Raw genomic sequence first — 25,782 nt, forward strand, 5'->3', positions numbered from 1 at the left:
GCAGAGCGGAACTGCACTCAGAAAGTTCTCCTCCAGCAGCAACAGCGGCGGCGTATGGAACCTCTTGAGAGCCATTCGTTACTCATCAGGCAGTGACTGTCCTTACTTGTGGTTCCCAACTTCGACATGGGAACACATTCTGCGGATGGCACCATAATTCTCCCTCACAACCTCCACACTATTGTCGGGTACTGGTGTGTCATGTGACGGCAAGGGGAAGGTTTGAATGCGGATGTAGGTGAGGAGACAGGGCACAACCCGGTACCCACCTGACGAGTGACCATGAACACTGGCCACAGAGTGCACGCATACCTCCATTGATGCAGGCATAGTTGTCAGGTTGACTGCAAATGGCACTTGAGGGGTATTATGATGGCTGTTTGGGGTTGGCACCTCCATGGACATTGGCTCAGGCTGCAGGACCTCGCGTGTGTCGGCCATCGTAATTTAATTTATTATTTACTACACAAATTGATTGGTAATGCTGATTGTCGCCGACTTACGTGGTGGGCCTTAATCAAAATGATATTTCATTCAATTTTGATTTACAATTAAATACTTTTGTGAAGTTCTCTTTTTTAGCAATATCAATCTTCAGTGGAAATTATTTGTTACGTTAATGAACGTTAGACTTGCCGAATCTTAAAACATGAGCATATAAGTTGAACAATGGAATAAACTTTTCATATTAATTTGTTAGTCAGTTCACTTTAAAACAAAAAATCTATAGTTATTAATTATAATTGTGGCCCATACATGCGCGAGAGTATTTTTTCTTACCTCCGGTAACCATTGCACTGTAGTTGGAGTCCTGGCCCTGGCTCTCGGCTGTTGTACTGAAAATAAGAGTCTTAAAGCTACTTATTTTCTGCGACGTCGGGCAGCTGTGGAGAAAAATGTATATTATGTTAATAGTAGACGAGTTTTTTGCTTCCGCTAATTTTTATGAGTTCATGTTGCCATGTAATGGCGTCGTTGGCTGCATCGGCCGCTGCGATTGTTGCACTGTAAATTACTCGAATGCAGATTAAATCAAGGAAGCTGGACATGAAATTGGGATCACCTCTTACAAATAAAAAGTGAACAATAATTTTAAATCAGTATATTATCTGCTTAATTAGTACAAATATGCTTAAATTTCCCAGCACTCGCAAGATGTCGGTCTACACGCAACCAAGACAAGAGCAGAGGTGAAGATGACTAAAAAATTAACAAAAGAGCGTATCTTGTCGTCTCTTTAGATCATTTTGTTATATTTCTTTTCACTTGCAACTTACACAGAGAAATTATTATAATACAGATACATGAGAAAAATGTATGTTCGTCTGAGTGGCTACTGTCCACTTATTATTCAATTTTTAAATGTCTCTTATTTATAAATATTGTTTTGTAAGTCTTTTCTTAGTATTTCACTGGGGACAGTATAAGGACCATTAAGAAAGGTGATGGTGACAGCACAATGCCAATTTTCAATGGCACCACTCTGATCACAGCCAACTGCAACGAGTGGAGAGGATTCGTGTTGCGGACCCCAGCAGCGTGCTGGGTATGTGGGCAAAAATTCTGCGACAGAACCACAGATGTAAGAGCTCTGCAGCTGGTTCTGGTGATGCTGATTCATCCCGGAGGAACCTTGAATGATGTAAGAATGACAACCCAAGACTTGAGTGATTACACTGTGCTCCTGATGCTGTTTCTTGCCACAAACTTCCTCCTGCAGCTGAAACTTTGTCAGACACTGCAGAACAAACTGCTTTTGCAGAGGCCACTGAAGATGCAACAGTGTATAGTGACGAAGACCATGTAATAATTTCAGCAGTGACTCCCTGTCATGTGCCAAGGAGCAGTGGAAGGAAAGAGAAATCGTTAAGTTTGCTCCTGTGAGTGGAAAGAACCGAGTTTTTCCATGTGACTTGTGTACATTTAAACAAATTTTTCAGCTTCACCATTAGACTGAGGGTGAAAAAGAGCTGTATTTACACGGTGTATGTCGTTAGCTGCACAAAACTGTTTAAAATCGACTGACTTGCATTGTGGTTCCTTGTCTGACATAAGGACCTTGGAAGACCACAGAGACAGAAAACAGAAGACAAACCCAGTACAGTACTAGAAGTAGTGATTGATTTCATGGGGGACTACAAAAGAAAATTTACTGTATGCATCTACAACCAACAACCATCTCATGTGTCAGAATGGACACATGAAATCAACACAGTCGTGTTGCCACAGTCTGGACATATGTGGCCACTGAGCAAAGCGTTTCAGCAGTGCAGACTGATGCTCTGCACACACCGTGCAATCAGAGGTCATTTGCTAACTGTGGGTGCCCGTGACCTCAGGCAAGTTGCCTGACATTGATGCAATAAAGACAAAACTTCCGGCTGGAGAGAGTGAGGAATCACAACCAGTGCATCGTCATTCTCGGTATTGGCAGTAGAACACCTGACTGTACGGACAGTGTGTGACAATGCAAAAAGTAGCGACTTGCAACTGGGTGGTGGATTTCTTTCAACCTACGTCACCCATGGCACACTTATTGCAAAACAAGCCGAAAAGCTCAGTCTAAAGCAGTTGCTCTAGCAATATGCCAAACATTGAGGAAAAATATGAGGAATGTCAAAATGTTGAGTGTGAATTTGATAACAAAATTCCCCGGATGAATCAAACTCAGGGACATCGGCACTCAAATGTTGCGCTGTGGGCCTGTACAACTGGTATTGATAATCCAACAACAACAGAGCCCAACATTGCAATTTTTGCACTGTCCATGGTGAGACAGTTTTGGAAGCATTGAGTAAAGTCTTTAACAAAACGAAACAGAATTTCTGACCGTACTCATAAGTGGAATTTGATATCACCATTGATAATAGCAAGCACTCTTTTTCAAGTTGACTATAATTGTACTGCACTTTGTTGAGGGTTTTCAACACAAAAACAGTAGGTCGATTAGAAAAACTGATTAGATGTATAGGCACAGCTTCAAATCCAGTAAGAAGTTGCACCCACGGCTAACACAACAGGCTTCGCTGGATTAAAATGAGTCAGATGACGATATCTTAACAATGCATCCTTTAACCACTGAAATGTGTCCCGACATTCTCAGTTTTTCTGGCAAAACTTGTTCAGCAGAGCAGCAATTTCGATTGCAATAAACTTAATGTAATATCTCAGCTTGCCCATGACAGCCTGTAGCTCCTTGATGGTTTGGAAAACCTGTTGTTGTCGTTGTTGTTGTTGTGGTCTTCAGTCCAGAGACTGGTTTGATGCAGCTCTTCATGCTACTCTATCCTGTGCAAGCTTCTTCGTTTCCAAGTAACTACTACACTCTACATCCTTCTGAATCTGCTTAGTGTATTCATCTCTTGGTCTTCCTCTACGATTTTTACCCTCCATGCTGCCCTCCAATACTAAATTGGTAATCCTGTGATGCTTCAAAACATGTTCTACCAACCGATCCCTTCTTCTAGACAAGTTGTGCTACAAATTCCTCTTCTCCCCAATTATATTCAGTATCTCCTCATTAGTTATGTGATCTACCGATCTAATCTTCAACATTCTACTGTAGCACCACATTTCAAAACCTTCTATTCTCTGTAGCACCACATTTCAAAAGCTTCTATTCTCTTCTTGTCCAAACTATTTATCGTCCACATTTCACATCCATACATGGCTACACTCCATACAAATACTTTGAGAAAAGACTTCCTGACACTTAAATGTATATTGATGTTAACAAATTCTCTTCTTCAGAAATCCTTTTCTTTCCATAGCCAGTCTACATTTTATATCCTCCCTACTTCGACCATCATCAGTGTTTTGCTCCCCAAATAGCAAAACTCATTTACTACTTTAAGTGTCTCATTTCCTAATCTAATTCCCTCGGCATCACCTGATTTAATTAGACTACATTCCATTATCGTCGTTTTGCTTTTGTTGATTTTCATCTTATAGCCTCCTTTTACCAAACCTCAAAGTTTTTATTTCTTCTCCATGGGTTTTAATTCCTACTCCAAATTTTTCATTTTTTTCCTTTACTGCTTGCTCAGTGTATAGATTGAATAACATCGGGGATAAGCTACAACCCTGTCTCATTCCCTTCCCAACCACTGCTTCCCTTTCATGCGCCTCGACTCTTATAACTGCCATCTGGTTTGTATACAAATTGTAAATAGCCTTTTGCTCCCTTTATTTGACCCTTGCCACCTTCAGAATTTGAAAGAGAATATTCCAGTCAACGTTGCCAAAAGCTTTCCCTAAGTTTATAAATGCTTGAAGCGTAGGTGTGCCATTTCTTAATCTAGCTTGTAGGGTCAGTGTTGCCTCATCTGTTCCAACATTTCTATGGAATCCAAACTGATCTTCCTTGAGGTCAGCTTCTACCAGGTTTTCCATTCGTCTGTAAAGAATTTGTCTTAATGTTTTGCAACCATGACTTATTAAACTGATAGTTCTGTATTTTCACACCTGTTGACATCTGCTTTCTTTGGGATTGGAATTACTATATTCTTCTTGAAGTCTGAGGGTATTTCGCCTGTGTCTTACATCATGCTCATCAGATGGTAGAGTTTTGTCAGTGCTGGCTCTCCCAAGGCTATCAGTAGTTCTAATGGAATGTTGTCTACTCCCAGGGCCTTGTTTTGACTTAGGTCTTTCAGTGCTCTGTCAAATTCTTCACGCAATATCATATCCTCCATTTCATCTTCACCTACATCCTCTTTCATTTCCATAATATTGCCCTCAAGTACATCGCCCTTGTATAGACCCTCTATATACTCCTTCCACCTTTCTGCTTTCCCTTCTTTGCTTAGAACTGGTTTCCCTAGTGATATATGCCTCTATATGCTTTCATTTGTCCTCAAGCTATTCTGTCTGAGCCATTTTGCACTTCCTGTTGATCTCATTTTCGAGATGTTTGTATTCCTTTTTGCCTGCTTCATTTACTGCATTTTTATATTTTTTCTTTTCAACAATTAAATTCAATATCTCTTCTGTTAGCCAAGGATTTCTATTAGCCCTCATCTGTTTACCTACTTGAGCCTCTGCTGTCTTCACTATTTCATCTCTCAAAGCTACCCATTCTTTTTCTACTGTATTTCTTTCCCCAGTTCTTGTCAATCATTCCCTAATGCTCTCTCTGAAACTGTCTACAACCTCTGGTTCTTTCAGTTTATCCAGGTCCATCTCCTTCAATTCCCACATTTTTGCAGTTCTTCAGTTTTAATCTACAATTCATAATCAATAGAGTGTGGTCAGAATCCACATCTGCCCCTGGAAATGTCTTACAATTTAAAACTTGGTTCCTAAATCTCTGTCTCACCATTATATAATCTATCTGTAACCTTCCAGTGTCTCTAGGCCTCTTCCACATGTACAACCTTCTTTCCTGATTCTTAAACCAAGTGTTAGCTATGATTAAATTACGCTCTGTGCAAAATTCTACCAGGCGGCTTCCTCTTTCATTCCTTACCCCCATTCCATATTCACCTACTACATTACCTTCTCTTCCTTTTCCTACTCCCGAATTCCAGTCACCCATGACTATTAAATTTTCGCCTCCCTTCACTATCTGAATAATTTATTTTATCTCATCATACATTTCATCAATCTCTTCGTCATCTGCGGAGCTAGTTGACATATAAACTTGTACTACTGTAGTAGGTGTGGGCTTCGTATCTATCTTGGCCACAATAAAGCGTTCATTATGCTGTTTGTAGTAGCTTACCTGCATTCATATTTTTTTAAATTCATTATTAGACCTACTCCTGCATTACTCGTATTTGATTTTGTATTTATAACCCTGTATTCACCTGACCAGAAGTCTTGTTCCTCCTGCCACCGAACACTAATTCCCACTATATCTAACTTTAACCTATCCATTTCCATTCTTAAATTTTCTAACCTACCTGTCACGATTAAGGGACCTGACATTCTATGCTCCAACATGTAGAATGCCAATTTTGTTTCTCCTGATAACGACGTTCTTTTGAGTAGTCCCCGCCCAGTCATCTCAAAATTTTAGCCCTTCCTAATCGTCATTAAAAGGGTTCACAGTACTTATTACACAAGTAAGAAACAATAGTATGAGGCACTGAAACACTGATTTGTAACACATTATCTTGTATATCCAGGTTGACCAAATCAAACAATTCTAAACTGAAAAAGTTATCATTGTTTCTAGAATTAGTACATGAAATGTAACATGATGAAAAATTGCTGGCTAACTGCACATTCCAAGTGTTGGTATTCTGTGTATCTTAAATGCAGACAAACAGAAGTAGCCATGGGCTGCTGATCATTTCATACGTGTCGTTATTGATACAGGAAACAGATGCACCTGTGTCTAACTGAAATTTAATTGTCTCTTGAGCCACTCTTAATTGGACAAAAAGTTTGTTGTTCTGACTGGACTACAGCAGAAGGTTTTCGCAATATGGAAATGTAAGCTTTCTTTGGCGCCAGCTGTAATGATTATGCCACTTTCACTTCCTGATAGCTATGCTGCCTCACAAGCAGTGACCCTGGAGGTGTTGTAAACAGACTGTCCAGACATGGCCATATTTACCACGCTGGAAACACTATGCATCAGGACATGTAAAGCTTTCCTATCATGATTTGAAAAACACAGAGGGCAAGACTTCCTCACATTATTCTGAAGTACACCATTATAACATGAGACTGAAAGGGTTTATGTTTATTTTTAATCTGGGCCCTGTTTTTATTTACTTTAACGATAGCATGAATTTCAGACTGAGTGTCTTATGTACTATGAACAAGAGAGAGCTTCTAAGTCAACTTCAGTCATATCCACAACACTTTGAGACATACAGGTGGAAAAACTGTTTTCAGATCTGGATCTGGCAATTTTAGAATAGCAACATGAATGTGTGCCTCTGACACATTTTACACTGCGTCATCACATTACACTTCGCTGAAACTTGATCCACAGGAACACTGAACCTGCAGTATCTTGGTAGCCCTCTAAGTTCAGCTATCACTGTTTTAATGGCTGTTCAGGCTGCTTCCTAAGATGAAAAAATCTAAATCTTGCTGCTGTTACATGAATCTATGATTCATAATGTATGTCGAGTTTGTGAATGAGTTCCTCAGAGGCAGCATCTTCTAGATGAGAGTTAGGAAAAACTTGACACACAGCCTGTACACTTTGGCTCCTTGTGTTGGGAGAAAAAAAGCAGTGTGCACCTTACCTTTAATATCGTATGCTGTGAAATGTGCCTCTAGTTGGGTGTGGTGTTCCAACCAGTCCTCTCCTTTACTGTTAAACTGACAGAACTTGGAGAGCAGCAATCGGTTGTGGAGCTGCATGGTGCGACAGTAAGGTTGTCATTTGTTGTGCACTGAGCAGCAATAATTCAATCTGCTGTTCCCGAAACTGAACAACTTGATGGGGCTCAAATATGGTTCAACACTTTATAGTGGGCACAAAAAATGTAGTAATATTATGTTGGCTGCTGAAAACAGTGAAATTAAAAACATTCACAGGGCAGACCAGGACGGGAGGCAATGCACTGGAATAAATGTGCGCGCATAATTATCACCATTGTAGTACCAGACAAAAACCACTTGAGACATTCGTGACAGCCCTGTAGTGGGTTGTAGCAAGCCCAGATTTACTTCTGGAGGAGGTAGAGTGGATACTACAACATTCACAAAATATTTGATCACTTTATTAAAACTTGGAACAAGATAGAATACTTAACTTGGAAACAAACCATGTATACAGGAATGTGTATGTATACGTTACGTTTGCTGAACACTAAAACTTGTCATTTGATACAATTCAGAGTTATAGTCTCAATTCAATGTACAATTGACTATTCACTTTGATAGATGGTTCTGGCTTCTTGCACAACTCACTGCCGGATCTGACTAAGACAATGCTGTCATCATAAGTGATGATGGCAGACTGGTACGAGTGGCACTGCATTGTCGCATAAATACATTCCCTGACATGGGACCTCGTCCTTCCGACAACTGCACAAAAACAATTCCCAGAAACAACACACAACTACTGCTCTACAGCAAACAAGATCCATTACCTAAATTAATTAATATTAATAACAACAACATAGCACTTGATTACTTCAAAACACACTTTGTTATATCCACCTCAGATGCCATATGTTGTGGTACTAAAAATGAATTTCATACACACATTTCTATACCATTACAAACTTGAATGTCTGAATTTTGTACTGACTGAAATAATATATAAATCAGATCCAGCATTTAAATAATTATGTAGTATTTCTCTGCAGCCAGAGACTGCCATACGGAGTGACGTGGAGGGAACACTGCCCACGACTTAGTGGTTTGTATTTCACTCGGAGCATCTGTTGACTGTGGACAGTGATATTTCTCTTCAAAAGAGGAACTGCAGTTGACGAACAATAAGCAATGCCACACAGAAATGCCGATGTATTGAAAAAGGTGTACCAACATGCTATTAAGCAGATGATTGTAAAGTTTTGGCTCATCAGCATGTGGCTGTATAACCACAGTAGTGTCCATTACTCTGTTGAATGTAGATGTTGTGTATCTTTGGCAGGCATCCCCATGGCTTATCATTAATACCAGTTGACTGCTGACATGCAGCTGGTGAAACAGCTCGCCAGTCTACTTGCTCTATACCTGTATGCAGGCCACAGTTAATCTGTTCGTGGATACCTTTGAGGACATTGTCTTGAACACATCTACCAAAACATCAAATTGCCTCTGTCCTCTATGCTGAAAATGTATTCAATTAAGTGGTCACAGGTGTGAAACAGTGGGAGAGTTCCTGAAGCACCTCAGTAGCACTGATAACCACATCAAGTTCACGGTGGATGTTGAAACACATGGTGCCTTGTACTCCTTCTGCCCTCAGGGACCCAGCATTCATTTACTGAGTATGGGCTTGGTGACCCTGCAATTCCTCCTGACATGGAGACTGGTAAGCACTGCCAGTCCCCTGTCACTGTAAGCTCTGGCCATGCCCCAGAGACCACTGTACGGTGTGGCAGTGGAATGTCATGTGTCACAGGGAATGTGGGTCTCGGCTTGACCACGAGGATTGTAAGAATCTATATAAAAAACCCTCAATCTTTAGTTGTGCTGTGTGTTGATGAGATGCTTGGCTGCGGAGCTGAAACAGTCGTTAGCAGACAACTCTGGAGGACCTGCCGCACCTCAGTCGCCTAAGGTTTAATCAGGTGGTGGGGCTCTGTTTGACTGGACTGTTATTTCCCTAGGTGCTCTTGGGACTGGGATTGAGCCTTCAAAATTTTTCTTTCCTCCTCCCAGCAGAAAGGAAGGGCTACTGGAAGGTACAAACACCACTTCTAATAAAAGGGTTCGTGTAGCCAATAGCCAACCTCCAATTAAGAACCATTTTGGATTTCCAGTTTGTATAGTAACTGAATACATGCTGCTAGTCAGAGTGTGTTTTTACTAGTTAAAAGGAAAGAGGGAAGTTTTGACAAGTCTCACCACTGTACATTCAAAAGGATTTAGAGAGGATTGCAGATACCTTAAAATCTGTTAAGCAGCTATGAAATGGGACTCTGTTGGTTCAAACTTCAAGTTCTCAACAACTGACAAACCTGCAGAAAGCCAAAACCGTTGGGAATATGCCATTGATACTGAGCTCCACGCCACATTAAACCACAGCAAAGGTGTTGTGACCTTCAGGGACCTGGTGGATATCAGCAAAGAGGACCTGAAAGTTGAGTGAGCTCAAGAAGACACTTTAGATGTGCAGAATATTAAGAAAAGGGGGTAAGGTGATCTGATTAAATCTGACTCAGTCATTCTCACTTTTCAAGGACTGGGTGCTTGTATTGTCCTCATAATTTCATCACCATTCATGAAAGTGGTGAGATTGGACTGTGTAAAGATTGGGAATTTGTACGGGCACTGAAAACCATGCAGCTGAGCACCCCACAATCCATCATCATCATCATCATCACCATCACCACCACTTTTAGTAGTAGAAAGCCCCCACATCATATTAAGGTGGATTTCCTTCATTTAAGCCTGCAGTCTTCTGTCCCTAACCCAAAACAAGCTAAAGGCGCTACAGTCTGGAACCGCACGACCGCTACGGTCGCAGGTTCGAATCCTGCCTCGGGCATGGATGTGTGTGATGTCCTTAGGTTAGTTAGGTTTAAGTAGTTCTAAGTTCTAGGGGACTTATGACCACAGCAGTTGAGTCCCATAGTGCTCAGAGCCATTTGAACCATTTTTGAACCAAAACAAGCCCTTTGGACACACCACTCTTGGATGTAAGGGAGAAGCCACTTGTGGCAAATGTGATGACTGCCCGTGAAGAAGACAGATGTTCATCTCCTCCAAAGTGTGTGAATTCCACTGGGTCTTACCCTGTCTGGAGTAGGGGCTAATATCTTCCTTGCAGAACAGAAGATACAGGAGATGAAAACCACAAGACGGATCTTCTATGGTGAGACCAAAAAGATTTATAAAACCATGTAGCCCCTGACATTTGCTACCTCCTTTGCTTTAGGTGTTAAACAGCCAGTACAGAAAACCGATCCTGCTACACAAACAGAGGTTGCTAGTCTCAGCACTAGCACCTGCATATGTCAGTGTACTTGTGCTGCTGCAGTTACTTCAAAGCCTATACTGCCTCCCAAAACATTAGACAAGGCCACAGTTGTTAATGTGAAGCACCCTATTCCTCCTGGTCCACCGTCCAATGCTGCCACTACCACTACCACTAACACAGTTACAGCTCGGAAGCTCACCAAGGGCAAAATATGTAAGAACAAGCGTCCACCACCAAGAGAGTCATGAAGTAAATAGTCCAACGATGTCAACATCATCCTAACTGATGTCTCTCACATTACTCTGTAGTGCTAATGGACCTTGATGTTGGCCTGCGGCAATCATCTCACTGCAAGACTGAGCCTCCACCCATTACGAGCTCCCCTCCCTGGTGGAAAGACAGGATGAAAGTGCAACCCCCATGATAGATGGCTCCCACATTACAGTGGAACATTAACGGGTTTAGGATAGATGTGAAGAAACTGAAACTGCTAGCACTGGAATGCCCCCTGTGCCTGTGTTTACAAAGAACACGTTTTATAGCCACTGACACCCCTGAGCTACGGGGCTATACGCTTCATGAAAAGGATGAGCTGACTGGGGGCAGAGCCACGGGAGGGGTTGCTGCGTTTGTCAATAACACACATGACTCCTGTGCTCTCCCCCAGGCTACTGACCTACAAATAGTTGCCATTGAAATTCGTGTGTGTCAGAGGATCACTGCTTGCTCACTGTGTCTACCTTGCAAGATGCAGTAGATTCTGAGGCTCTCACACATCTTGCGAAACAACTCCTGCATCCATTTCTCGTACTGGGGAACTTCAATGCCCATCATATCTTGTGGGGATCGACCTCTACTTGTCCTAGGGGTAAGAATTTGGAGAGCCTCCTGACATATCCTGAGCTGTGCAGCCTCAACACAGGTATTCCCACCCATTTCTGTGCTGAAATGAAATATCGTGTGGCTAGGGCCCCCCGTCGGGTAGACCATTCGCTTGGTGCAGGTCATTTTAGTTGATGCCACTTCGGCGACCTGCGCGTTGATGGGGATGAAATGATGATGATTAGGACAACACAACACCCAGTCCCTGAGCGGAGAAAATCTCCGACCCAGCCGGCAATCGAACCTGGGCCCTTAGGATTGACAGTCTGTCATGCTGACCACTCAGCTACTGGGGGCAGACATTTCTGTGCTGCTACTGGGACATTTCTGCTCTCCAGGCCTCATAGACTCTGTTTAGTGGGAAGTTACTGATGACCTTCATTCCAGTAATCACTATCTGATCTGCATTCACCTACTGGATGGAGCATTACCTGAAGAGAAGCCACAATGGATGGTCACCAGGGCTAAGTGGATGCTGTTCAGCCAACTGGTTGTGTTTGAACATCATGACAGTGTCCAGGAATGGGTGGACCACGTTAAATGAATGATCCATCATGCTGCCAAGTAATTGATCCCTATGTCCTCAAGTCATCTTTGGAGGCAACATGTACCTAGTAGGCCATTGAGTGCCACTCAGCAATCTGGGCTAGGTGTACTGCTCTTCAACATTTTAAGTATCTCCCAACAGCAGATAATCTGACAGCATTTAAGGTTGCAAGGTCAAGGCTCAACCCGTAACTAAGGAAAGCAAGAAAATGTCATGATAAGCATTCCTGGACTCCATCAACCATTTAACTTATTCTACAAAAGTATGGGAAACCATCAGGAGGATTTCTGATAAACACATTAATTTGCCAATAGAAGCACTGCTGATAGAGGAGTGTCACTAAACAATGCCTGGAGACATTGCTCAGACACTGGCAGAGGCTTTTGCAGAAACTACTGTCAATACCAGCCAAGATCCAGCTTTCCACCATTACCGTGCGACTGCAGAGAGGGGAAAGTTGGACTTCAGATCCCACATTTTGAGTCTTGCAACTGCCCTTTCTCCATGTGGGAGTTGGAACTGGTATTGCCTGAGCCTCATGATACTATACCCAGTCACGATCAAATCCAGTAGTGCATGCTTTGACATTTGCCAGCAGCATCAAAGCAAATCCTCATCAAATGTTTTAATTTTGTATAGTGGACAGCTAACTTTCCTAATGCGTGGAGAGAGGTGATTTTGATACCTCTTCTCAAACCAGGCAAGCACTGCACATTTCCTAGTAGTTACTGGAGTGTTGCTGCAATGAGATGTGTAGGAAATACCTGGAGTGAACAGTTAACTGTTGTTTGATGTGGTGGTTAGAGATCAGACAACTCCTTAGCCGCTTTCAGCATAGATTCCAGATATTTCGATCCACTGTTGACAACCTGACCCCACCAGAGATGGTTATTCAGCAGGCTTTACCATATAATCATCGCTGCCTTGCTATCTTCTCTGGTATGAGCACGACGTACGACACTACTTGGAGACACAGTATTCTCAAGCACCTTCATCAATGGGGCTATCTTGGCCATCCCCCAATCTTCGTACAGTCTTTCCTGTCTAAGCGCTATTTTAGGTCCTGAGTTGGTCAGATCGATTTTGTGCAGGAGAATGGTGTTCCTCAAGGCAGTGTTCTAAGGGCTACCCTCTTTGCTATAGCCATAAACAGTATCACGACTACAGTGAGGAGTCCTGTACAGTGCTCCCCACGATTTCCCTGTTTTCTGTTCCTCCTTCAGTGTTGCAACAGTGACCTGCCAATTGCAACTTACAGAACAGAGGTTAGAGGAGTGGGCTGCAAAGGCAGGTTTTCAGTTTCCTGCAGAGAAGTGTGTGTGTGTGGTACGTGTGTGTGCATTCATTTTAATCGTTCTTGTCATATTTTTAATTTACATGTCTTGCAATCTTTTTTTGACTCCAAACGGCCTTGATTAGCACACCTGAGAGACCTGAAAGTCAGAACCTAGAAGGCACTGAATGTCATAAATTGCCTTAGCCACAGGTCTTGGGGAGCAGAGAGGGTGCATCTGCTCCAGTTTTATAGAACTTTTGTGTGTTCACAGTTAGACTATGACTGCACAGTGTACGGGTCACTGAGACCTCTTGCCTGAAGATCATTGATCTATGCACCATGAGGGGATCAGGCTAGACCAGCACCATAGCCAGTCTCTGTGCTGAGGCTGGGGAACTGTCACTCACCATATGGTAACAGTTCCTCATGGTGTATCATGTGTGTAAGTTCCTTGCAGCTCTGACTTCACCAGCATAGCATACTGTTGCTCATCCACCTCTGGAATGCTTTTTCTCCAATTGTCCATGAGCAACACTGCCATTTGGGATCTGTGTGCAGCGTGTGCTGGAGTCACTTGGTGTGGAGCATGTGCAGCCCCAAATACAGTGTTTTAACCACCTGCCACCATGGTTACTACAGAGGCCCAGGGTGATTTTAGATTTAGTGCAGTACAGGAGAGATTGCACTCTTGCATATGTTTTTAATACTTTATTTTCTGCCATTTTAAATGAGCACCACAATGCTACAGTTGTCATTAAGGATGGGTCAAAACATTGGGACTCCATTGGTTGCACTTTTGTTTTCCTTGATCATGTCCTCAAGGTCCAACTGTGTCGAAACTTTACTGTATTTGACAGGGAACTCTATGCGATCTTACAGGCACTGGAGCACATGAGATGATCTTCGAGTGCTAAATTCCTTGTCTTTTCTGACTCCCTGAGTGCCCATCACTCTCTACAATGTTTTTACACAGCGTAAAGTATTCCAGGATATCCAGGATGCCTTCCTTCATCTTTCATGTCTTTCTGCTGGGTACCAGGGCACATGGGTGTTGCAGGGAATAAAATGGCAGATGTAGCAGCCAAGGAGGCGTATCATGGTCCTCAGCTGTTTCAGTGTGCCACCCCACTGCATGCTATTACCTCGTTGTTGAGATACAGGGTCATGTTTCAATGGGAAGACGAGTGGTTGAAAGTGAAAGATAATAAGCCGTGTTTCGTAAAGCCCACTACATGGTTGTACTGTGGGTCCTTCCAGTCATGAAGATGGGATGAGGTCCTCCTTATATTCGCTTAGACCACAGTCCTCTGATGTTATGCTTCTTGCTCCAGTGAGAGGACCCTCCAATGTGTGGTGCTTGTGGCATATAGATCACTGTGCACCACATTTTACTGAACTGTGTTTTATTTTCAGACCATAGGGCAGCTGCTGATTTGGTGGCAGACATGCCCTCTATTTTAAGTGATGGTAAAATGAATGTGGTTAGAGTTTTTTGGTTTCGTGATGTGTCCAACTAGTTTCCTAAAATTTTAGGGAGGTGGTTGCCAGTCACATTTCCATGTCCCTTTCTTTTAGCTCTTATGTGGTTTTACTTCTGTTTTAATTCCACATATAGCACCTTTCACCCTTCTTTGTTATATTAAGGACTGTGAGACAGAGTGATTGTGTGGGTCTTTGTTGCTTTCAGCCAGCACCACCCAAACCCACAAGCACAATATTGTAAGAACCTTGATTCGTCAAACAAAAGTTTTCTCCGTTGCTGAAAACTTACAATGAGAACTGATTCACTTACACAAAGTTTTCACTGGGAATGTCTGCAACAAAAAACCATTGTGACAACCAGTTGCAAGACATAGCCACAACCAGAAAACCACTAAGGAGGAACGTAAAAAGCTTGTTTTTTTGCCATTTTACTGTTCAGTGATAGGAAAGATTAACTGTCTCCTGAAGACACATAACATCAAGTCAGTCCTCAGGGGTCCAGCTAAAATATGCCATTTCATGAGCTCTGTGAATGTAAATGTAGGCTTCAAAATTCCTGTTGTGTATAAAATACCATGTAAATGTAGATAGTATAACATCAGGCAGATCATGCATATGTTAGAACACTCCCTCGAGCAGCTGAGCTAGTCATAGAAATTGTCAGTAGCTGAACATGCATTCAGAAATGGATGTAAAATTTCATTCAATAGTGACTCTGTTGTCATAAAGGGTAATTGTTTCTGCAACTCTATTAAAGAAGCTACAAAGATAAAAATATCTGATAATACAAAAAATAACAATGGCAGTTTGCTGCTGAGAACCATGTGGATCCCAGTCTTCATGAAATTAAAGTGGCTGCAGCAGATGTAGTATGGTAGTATTGTCCTATATAGCAATGGACTGATCACTTGTGACCTCTCAGCCAGTACCATAACTATAACAGTAAGGGCAGTAACCAAACAGCACTCAGTCCCCACCTCACAGTGACTGAGGGCCGTTTTACCAAAAGCTCATTGGAGTAAGATTTAATTCAAGAAAGCATGAACATATGCATTGTGTACCTTTTTGGGTAGAGAATGAGTGTAGCATAAAATGCCCAGAGAAACTGCATGAGAAAAGGCTAAAAGGCTAATCTGTTAAGTTATTTAGCCTCCCTTCTACACTGCTATGTTGGGAACACAGTCCCATTGTTTGCCATACTCCATCATATCAACACTGTTATGGCCGGATGAATCTTCCTCCATGTAAATCATGAAGGAAGCCATACACTCAGACTTGATTGATGCAGCCACAGTAGGGCAACAAATGTCATCATTGAAGAGGACCACATAAAACCAGAGACTTTTGAAAGAATAACATAATGCAGAATTTAAATTATCAGATTGCACCATTACCAAGATGATGCCAAGAATGACTGACACTGGTGCAATCTCAGCACTCAAGAAGGGATTTAACTTTATGCTATCACCATGGAATAACACTTCCTGTGAAATAATAAGTGATGTGAAGCCCACTGAAACTTCTAATGAAATTTGCTGTCAAGCAAGCTGGGTGCTTTAAAAATCCAAAACACTAGTTCCTAACTAGAAAGAAGCTAACAGCAATGGTCTCCACAAAGATCCTCCCATTGTTATCCTGGTAGATGACAATGGCAATGCTGCTGATATTCCAAACAAGGCAACCATGATGCAAAGATGTGGATGATGCTGTCAAAAATGACAGTGTAACTGACTCTCAATAATAGTGACCAATATGTCAGAACTAAATTAGCAGGTTCATTGTTATTTACATTTGACATAACATATCATCCTGTAGTCTCAGTTGGAATCAAACACATGGTAGACTGTTTCTCAGGTAAGTCTACAAGTCACACAGTATCTTCATTTGAATAGTACTTGACATACATTTTTCCTAGTCTCAAATGACATTTGCATAAATTATGGGTTCAACATTGGTACAAGCAATTTCATTTCTGACTTTTGTAGCAGTTTGTTGACAATCATCCACTACTGCCAACCTGCCCACATTAAAAATTACATTTTCGATATCACCTGGGCGAAATCTCATTTTTTACAGTACAGATGTTTTCAGTGGCTTTTTCTGATTTAATTTTACATTTATAATGTTGTTTTCAATGAAGATAAACCATGTATCTGATTGTTTATGCTCTGGTTCTACTACAAGTTCTGTTTTCAGTGCTGTGACCTGGTTACAAAAGTTTGGAATTTTGTTTTTCAGTTTTTTTACTTCATTATTCATAATATCAGGTTTACCCTCTAAACTATTACTTAGATCACTTGCTATTGCCCCAATTTCACCAACGAAACTGTTTTTTAATTCTTTATTGAAATCACTCAGAGACTGATCTAAGAAGTCTGTGAATCATTCAAATAGATTTCAGTAATAATTCATTGGCACACTCTTTTTGCTTCTCTACCTTGAAGTCTTGGCTTAAATATGCATACATAAAAATAAAGGTTGACAGTTCACATGACCTACCCACTGTTTTGCAACTGCACAAAGAAATAATGTACTTACGTTTTTCGGTTGTCTATTATGTCGATCACCCATGTAACTGATTTCCAGATTTATTTCATCATATTACTTGTCCATTATTGCATTTCAGTTTTGGTCAGTAAAGGCCAATTCACACTGGCTGTCATGTCATGTCACAATAAATCACATCACTTACCATCAAAACATTCTGCAATGCATTTCAAATGGCGGCATCCACACTGGCTGTCCCATTCTGTCATGTCACATTATGGCACCACCAAGGTTTCTATGGAAGAAAGTTTTGACAGCTGACATCATCCAACCATTGCTGATCACATGACCTATGATATAATTTCCTCCCAATACACAGCCATGGGCAGTGTTTATTGTTCAGTATATGCTATAAATTGTTTTGTTTAGCTATTTCTTTTGTTAAAATTTAAAATGACGACAGGTAATTGAAGCAGTGAAACAGCAATCCAATTTGTACAACATGAGCACACTAAATTACTTGCCCTCCACTACAATTATAAAGTGGATTTTTATAGATACTGGTACCTTATTTAATATTTTACAATGAAATGGATTGCAACATGGCTGCAACTTGAAGTGAAAAAATGTACAGTGGGTAGAATCAGACTGATTAATAGGTGGAATTTATTTGTATATTGTGAGGCATTTTTAGTGTTATATGCAGAATGTACTGAAACCTTCAGACACTGCAAGTTTTTTTAAATATGTATTTGTGGTAGACCTATTTATTGTTAGGCAGCTCTCTGAACTTAGTGTGAAAAGTTTTGCGAACGTCAATGGTCAATATTTGTGGTTTAACTAGCTAACCACAGTGCAAATAAGGCACTTGAACTGCTGAAAGCAAAATACAACATGTAAATGTACAGATGTGGGCTGCAGCATACACGCATATAAGTTACTGTGTTTTGTACATTCACTTCACGTGTAAAAAAAGTTGATCTAGTGAACATTGCAATTCCCGCAAAAAGAACAGTTGAGGACAGCAATGCAAGTCGAGGTCATGTGACTTGAATTGACTTGATGTGACAGACGGTATGAATACACCTTGATATGATAGTGCAGTGACGTGACGGTGCCGTGATGGAAGGTGTGAATTGGCCTTAATGGTGTTGACATCGTCCATGTCCATGATTTTGAATTTTGATTTGAAATTTTGTTTTTGTGCTGTGTGGAAACCTGAAACTTAAAAATTGATTAATGTGACTGTCTTGACATTTTCACAAATCCCAACTTCTCCAACATGTTAAAATGCAACAGCTTTCATGCATCATTTTGAATTACTTAATTTTCTGATATTCAATTATTTCATTGAGGTGTGATGGGTTTTTTGCAATTTTTCCACCTAAAATATCATCTGGATACAGTTTTACTCATGTCAAGTAATTTATGTCAAGTTAACCAAAAATTAACATAGCCAAAACAGACATTAATAATCTTTTTTGTTGTTAGTCCCTCAATTCCGTTACTGTTCTGTGACTGTTTCTGTCATGGATCTCACTTACACCATTTGGTACTAAAAGGGCTTGTTTATGGCCCAGGTGACATAAGCTACCACTTAGGGTGTAGGCTGACCAGATGTCTTGGTTTTGTCTGGACAGTCCCAGTTTTCACATAAATCTTCCAGTGTCCCAATAAAATCATTTGGGACACATAATTGGCCTGGTTTTTAGTCAGAAACAAAATCATGCAATAATACTTCTCATTTAATTAAATGTTTGTGAAAAGTAAATTTCTTAGAAGGAGAACATTATAGAAATTGTATTCTCACAATTTATACTGCATTTGGTTTAACTCGGCTTATGCCTAAAGAAAGAGTAAGAGATATATTGAGCAGGAAAGCAGGTGTTGTGTAACCCCGTTGGCTGGCCTTAACTTGCCGATCTTCTGCTTTATGTTCCTCAAGACAAATAAAACCAAATGAGGCATAAAGGATCATCACTTAAATCATTTCTGCTCTTGGGACTGTAGCCATATGGAAGTTAATGTTGTGATGAATGTGAGTGACACTGCATTTGTTAGCAGTGCTTATATACACACTTGTCCTAAGAGCCAGCAGTTGAATGAAAGGACAGTGAACTGTTGGCAGATTTCACTCACTCAGTGACAAAACTTCAAGACTACCAGTTTTTGAAACAATTGACAACAGTAATGATTTAGGAGTGAAAGTCACCAGATCATCAGCTGTGAAGACATAGTTACTACTTAATATTGTTAGTAGTCAGTGAATGTGAATGTTAAACTCAGATAGTATGGTGTCTGGTGAAAATGTTCATTTAAAGAAATGGAAGTGTTCATTTAAAGAAACGTCAAGGGAATAATATTTTTAAAGAAGTGGCATAAACGATAATGTTGAGTGTATGGTTTGCTGATCAGTATTTTCAATAGGTCATGATGAGAAAAATGACATAAATGATCACTCCCAAAACAAGAAGTACAAGGACGCATCATCGGCATATAGAAGTAACAAGGAGATTAATTCAATTTTTAAGAGAGACAGTACAGGAATGCCTGATTAAAACTGGCTGCTGAATAACATATGTTCGCCTATCATGCTGTCTTTCACAGTTGTAGCTCTCAGTCAAATGACTTTACTTCTTCTTTGGTTCATAAACTGTTTGACAGGTCTAAACATTGTTGTGCTACAACTAAAATTGAAGCAATTGTTGTTAATGTGTTCGAGGGATTGCAAAAACCAAAATATCTTTTAAATATTCTTTTATTATGACTGATGCATGAAAATGTAAAGCAATAAAAGTGATTCCATTAATGGTACAATATCACATTCCTGGTTTCAGCACAAAGATCAAAATTTTGGATAATAGTGATGTTCCAAATGAAACAGTTGATACTCAAATTCATTTTATTGAGAAAATTTTCACAAAATATGGTTCAGTTGACAAAGTAGCTACATTTTCTGCAAACAATGCAAATACTAGTTTTGGGGAAGCAACCATAATGGAATTCGTAATGGTTACCAGAAACTTCAAGCAAAATTAAATAAATCACTTGGTTGGTTGGTTGATTTGAGGAGGGGACCAAACAGCAAGTTCATCAGTCCCATTGGATTAGAAAAGGAAATCAGCCATGCCATTTCCATGGAACCATTCTCACATTTGCCTGAAATAATTTAAGGAAATCGTGGAATCCCTAAATCTGGATGGCCAGATGTGTGTTTGAACCATTGTAGTCCTGAGTGCAAGTCAAGTGTGCTAACCACTGCAAACCCCGCTCAGTAAAATCACTTGCTGTTGTTGGCTGTGCTCATGTTTTGCAAAATACTGTTCACTCAGTAGCAGATAGGCTGCTAATTTACAAATATTTTGAAGCATATACTGTTAGAAACAATGGCTTAAAAGAATTATTTGAGTTTAATTTTGTTGAATACAGGTCCCTGTTAAGTAACAGCAAAACATGTTGGCTGTCTCTTCTTCCTGTGTTTACCTGAAAACACTTTGGGGTAATGCTCAAAACAGATCATCTGATCAGTCTTGTCTTTTACAGTTTTTGGAGAATCATGCATGGCTTGCACCTCTAATTGTTCTACTGCTCGTAACAGATTACCCCTGACTTGCTTCCTATGGTCCAGTTCATGAGTTACACTGCTTAATGAATGTTTATTTTCTCTATGCCCTGTTTTAAACTGCCATAGTCTCTTTGCCAATGACAAACTAAAATTTTGATTGACAATCTCTCTAGCTTCTATTTTTTCCAATACTGTTTTCTCCTCCTCCTCCTCCTCCTCCTCCTCCTCCTCACACTTACTTTGGCACTAGTACATGAGTAAGTAGAGAAGATCCAAGAAAGAGCAGTGCTTTTCATTACAGGTTTATTTAATAATACAGGTTTATTTAATAAGTCCAAAAGTGTCACAGAGTTGCCCATCCATCTCCAGCAGCAGATGCTACGAGAGAGGCATTGTATATCATGGTGTAGCTTATGGTTAACATTGTGGAGTGTACATTGCTAGGATAATCAACCAATATATTACTCCCGCCTACAGAAATCTCGAAAAAAGAAATATTTGAGCTTACATGAAAGCCTAGCAACAATTGCTCATTCTGTGGACCATTTGCAACTGAGACAGGAAAGGAGGAAGTAACAGTTTTACACAAAGTACCCTCCACTATACACCACTGTGGGACTACTGTATTATAGATGAATATGTAGTTACTTGGTTTCAACATAAATAAATGTTTTCACTTTATCTACAAAATTATCGGACTCTTCTTCCTCATTGCTCAATCCTGGCACCTGTGCATTATCACTGACATATTTCTCTTTCAATGTAGCTCACACACAATTTTTTTTTTTTTTTTTTTTTTTTTTTTGGCTCACAGTTCTACACGCTCCTGGTCTCTGTTCTGTACAAGGCTTTCTGCTTTCTTTATTCCGATATTATTCTTGAAATCTTCTTCATATCTCTTCTGCATGCTTTGCTCAGCTAAAAGTTCTATCCCACCCACTTTTAGGACCATTGAATTCAAAATATTTTCTTGTAGACTAATCAGTAATTATTCTCTTAGCCAAATCAGATGTTTCTTTACTATACTGTGTGATCATTTATTTCCTCCCTAGTTCTCTTCATTCTTTTATTCCTTCTACATTGGTTCATAAAATTATATTTTGTTCCTCTTTCTAATATGCCCCAGTTGGGGCCTCCACAGACACTTGTTTTCCTGATTTTGTCTTGGTGTCTGTAACTGTTCTCCTATATTGAGAACAAGTACTCTGTCTGCAGTTCGTGGTCTAGTGGCTTGCATTGCTGCCTCTGGATTACGGGGTCCCGGGTTCGATTCCTGACTGGGTTGGGGATTTTCTCTGCCCGGGGACTGGGTGTTTGTGTTGTCTTCATCATCATCATAATCATCATCACTATTTGTGACAGTTGCTAGATTGGATTGAATTAAACATTGCACTGGTTAAAAATTGGTACTTTGTACGGGCACTGATGACCATGCAGCTGAGCACCCCACAAACCAAACATCATCATCAACAACTACTCTGCCATCTTGAATTACTCTAATCACTCCTCAGATGGTTACTCATCCAGAAATCCTATTTCTGATTATTGTCACTTCTATTCACCTCCGTTCTATTAACATCACTATTATTCCTATCATTTGATCTATCGAACTGGTCTCTGTTCTGGTACTCCTGCAAATAAATCTTTTGTATTGCTGACAAAACACCAAGGAAACATGTAATATTGTCCCTGTGTGCAAATAGCAGCAGCTCCCTTATTCTCATAGGAGAGTAGCTTAATATCTATATATCTTGTTTTTGTTCACTTAGTTGTGACAAAACAACTACCTTGCACCATGGTGGTGTAAGTATTATTTTCTGCCCCTCCCCCCCCCCCCCCCCCCCCCCTGCACACACACACACAAATCTCAAAACTGGCTGTTGATTTTCCTTCAACAAAAATTTAAGATATTCCATTTCACACTTGTGTCGTTATTTGACGATAGCTTTCCCAGTTAACTAATCAGAAACAACATTAAAAAACTATGCAAAAATGTTTCTAATGGGATTATAGTTTCTTATGTATGGGGAAGGAAAGTTTATATGTTAACAAGGACAAGTAAAGAACCAGATTTGCTTGCTCATAAAAAATTTACCCATGTTTTTAAGAATGAACATTTAGAAGTCCCTGAGTAAGCATATGCATCTGAAATTAACCATTTGGATAATGAACTAAGTCTACATGGAACACAGTAAAGCAAGAGACAGGACAACAGATCATGTAACAATATAACAGCTCTATCAATGTGAATACAAAAGTTATAAGTGATTTCTCACAATGATAATGTCTTTTAATAATTATTTTTAAATGTTGTAGAGACTATAGTGTCAAGGAACTGAACAGAAAAATCAGGGTCTTACCTACCCTCCTATCTGAAATCATAGAAATAATAATCTCTCTCAAAAATAAAAGCTCATACCCATGTAGCTGATGATATTTCCAATATAGTTCTGAAGAGCTGTTGTCATGTAAGAAGTATCATCCTCTTTAAGATATATAATGCATCACTAACTCTAGGTATTTTTTGACAGAGATTGAAATATGCAATTCAAAAAACTTTATATAAAATGGCAATAATTATTAATCTGTTTCTCCACTGACACCATTTTCAAAGTATTTTGAATTGGTAATTTATGACACAATAGCTTTCCGTGTTGGCAATAATAAAGCACTTATCAAGTGATAATTTGGATTTCATGAGTGTTGTTCAACAGATAGTGATATCTAAAGTAGAGGTAGTAGTAGTAGTAGTAAACTTGTGATATTGACTCTGGCATATAGTATCAGCTAGTACTTAGGTATAATTGTTTGCAACTAGGTTGCTGAAGGTATTTGTTTACACTGGAATAGTGGTTGGTCATTAAAAACTTGCTTTGCTTCCTTAAATGTAGACAAGTTTTTATTTCTGTTATATGTGCTGGAGGTTTGTTACACAGTTTTGTACCTTGAAAGTTTATTTGTTTCTGTGCAATAGCCTTGTATACTCTTTTTACATGGATACATGTTGGTTTTTAAATTTTCAATGCTCCTTTTTATGTTAATTACACTTTTTTGCATTTAGAGGCATTGTAAAAGTAGAATGTTTAGCTGTTGAAATAGCTGCTTGGAGGGTATTAGCCTTGAACTGTTGGTAATTATTCCAACAGCTTCTTTCTGTAGTGTGAAGATGGTTTTCAGATTTGACGTGTTATGACCCCCATAAAGTGAGGCTGTAGGTAACAGCAGTGTGAATGTAAGCAAAGTAGACAGTTCTGCTACATTGTTTACTAGACACATTACTAATTACATATAGTGCAAAGCAAGCAGAACTTATCTTGCTAGCAATTTTCATCTATATGAACACCTAAAAATTTTGTTACACCTACTCTCTTAACTTCTTTGTTTTGAATTGTGCGGTCCATGTAATTTTGTGACTTTGTTTTTGTGTAATGGAAGTAATTAGTTTTTGAAATATTTAAAGTTAATTTGTTCATTTCAAACCATTTTTGTAAATATCCCTAAACTATAGTTGCAGATGTTGGCAATATTTGGTTTACATCAGTTACAACAATATTTGTACCATCAGCAAACAGGGTTATATGAGTACCACTGACTGGAATTTTGATGTCATTTACAGAAATTAGAAATCAGAGAGGCCCTGGAAGACTTACATGTGGTACCCCAATTGGAACAATCCGAAAATCAGATCTGTAAGGAATACTTTGGTTTTTAATGTTGGCTGAGACAATTTATACTATCTGTCTTCTATTATGGAGATAAGATTGAAACCATTTTTTTTACAACTCATCATATACCAATAGCTTGTATCTAGCAAGATATCATGTTGGACAGTATCAGAACCCTTCGATAAGTCCAGATTTATTCCTATTGTACTGTTGTTTCTATCTAGTCCCATTATGATACTGTCAGTGAAATGGGAAATAGCTGACTCTGTACTCATTCCTTTGTGAAAACTGTGCTGGTTTGCAGACAAGAGATTGAATTTTTCAAGGAAATTTGTAATTCTGTGTTTCATGACTGTCTCTATTACTTTTGGAAATAATAAAGCTAATGGACTATAATTTTCCACTTCATATGTATTACTCTTTTTATACAGTGGTTTTATTTTTTTAATTTTTAGTCTTTGAGGAAACACTCCTTCTGATAATGATATGTTTATAATGTGTGATAGTGGTTCTGATATGGTGGCAGTACAGTTTATGAGGACTGAACCAGGTACTTCATCAATCCCTGAAGACATTTTATTCCTGTTTTTTTTCTTATTCTTAGAACTTTTGACTTATTTGTGAGGCATAGCAATATTGAATTGACACTTTGTTCTCTTGGGACAGAAGTTCCACTATTCTTTAACTTACTATGATAAGACTTTTTAGTAACCCACCATGATGATAATTTTAAACAATGTCATCTTGACTTCTAAGATTTTCATTTATTTATTTTTTGTACTACATTCCATACTGATCTTTGTGTGTTTGCTGACTCAAAAATACTTTGTCATTGTGTATTGTTTTCACTTTTTTAATCACCTTGCTATAAATGTTCTTATATATCTTAACATAGTCTGTAAAGTGTTTATCCTTGTTGCCCTTTTTAATTTGACTGGGATGTTTTAGACTTTGACTAGATACTCTGACAGCAGGAGACATCCAGTGGACTTTGTTCCTTGGCATGACACTGATTTTTGTAACCTTTTTTGGAAAACACATCTCAAATAGAGACCTGAAAGTTCTCGAGAAAGCTTTGTATGAGTCACTGGTTGTTTTTTAAAATACATTTTCCCAGGTTTCCTTTGCTAACATCTGAATAAAAGTATTTACTTTTTCCGGGCAAAAATGTCTTTTATATTCCCACTTATATCTTATAACTGTAAAGAGTGGTTCCGCTTTAAAGCTGTTTAGGGTACTCAGAAACTGTCTCCTTTCTTCATTTTCAATCAACATAATAATGTTGAATTCCCCACATAAAAATAATTTCACTTTATT

General features: G+C 39.5%; 1 protein-coding gene across 1 annotated transcript in view; it reads left to right on the forward strand.

Annotated features, from left to right (window-relative positions):
* Window positions 1-24,791, forward strand: part of LOC126416105 (gastrula zinc finger protein XlCGF17.1) — a 172,526-nt gene extending 147,735 nt beyond the window's left edge. Inside the window, exon 7 of the mRNA XM_050083613.1 lies at window positions 24,417-24,791. Coding sequence (XP_049939570.1) covers window positions 24,417-24,423 — 7 coding nt within the window. The 3' untranslated portion in view covers window positions 24,424-24,791. The remainder of the gene's footprint in view (window positions 1-24,416) is intronic.
* The last annotated feature ends 991 nt before the right edge of the window (window positions 24,792-25,782 follow it).

Source organism: Schistocerca serialis, chromosome 8 (genome assembly GCF_023864345.2).
Source record: "Schistocerca serialis cubense isolate TAMUIC-IGC-003099 chromosome 8, iqSchSeri2.2, whole genome shotgun sequence".
Taxonomy (NCBI): domain Eukaryota; kingdom Metazoa; phylum Arthropoda; class Insecta; order Orthoptera; family Acrididae; genus Schistocerca; species Schistocerca serialis.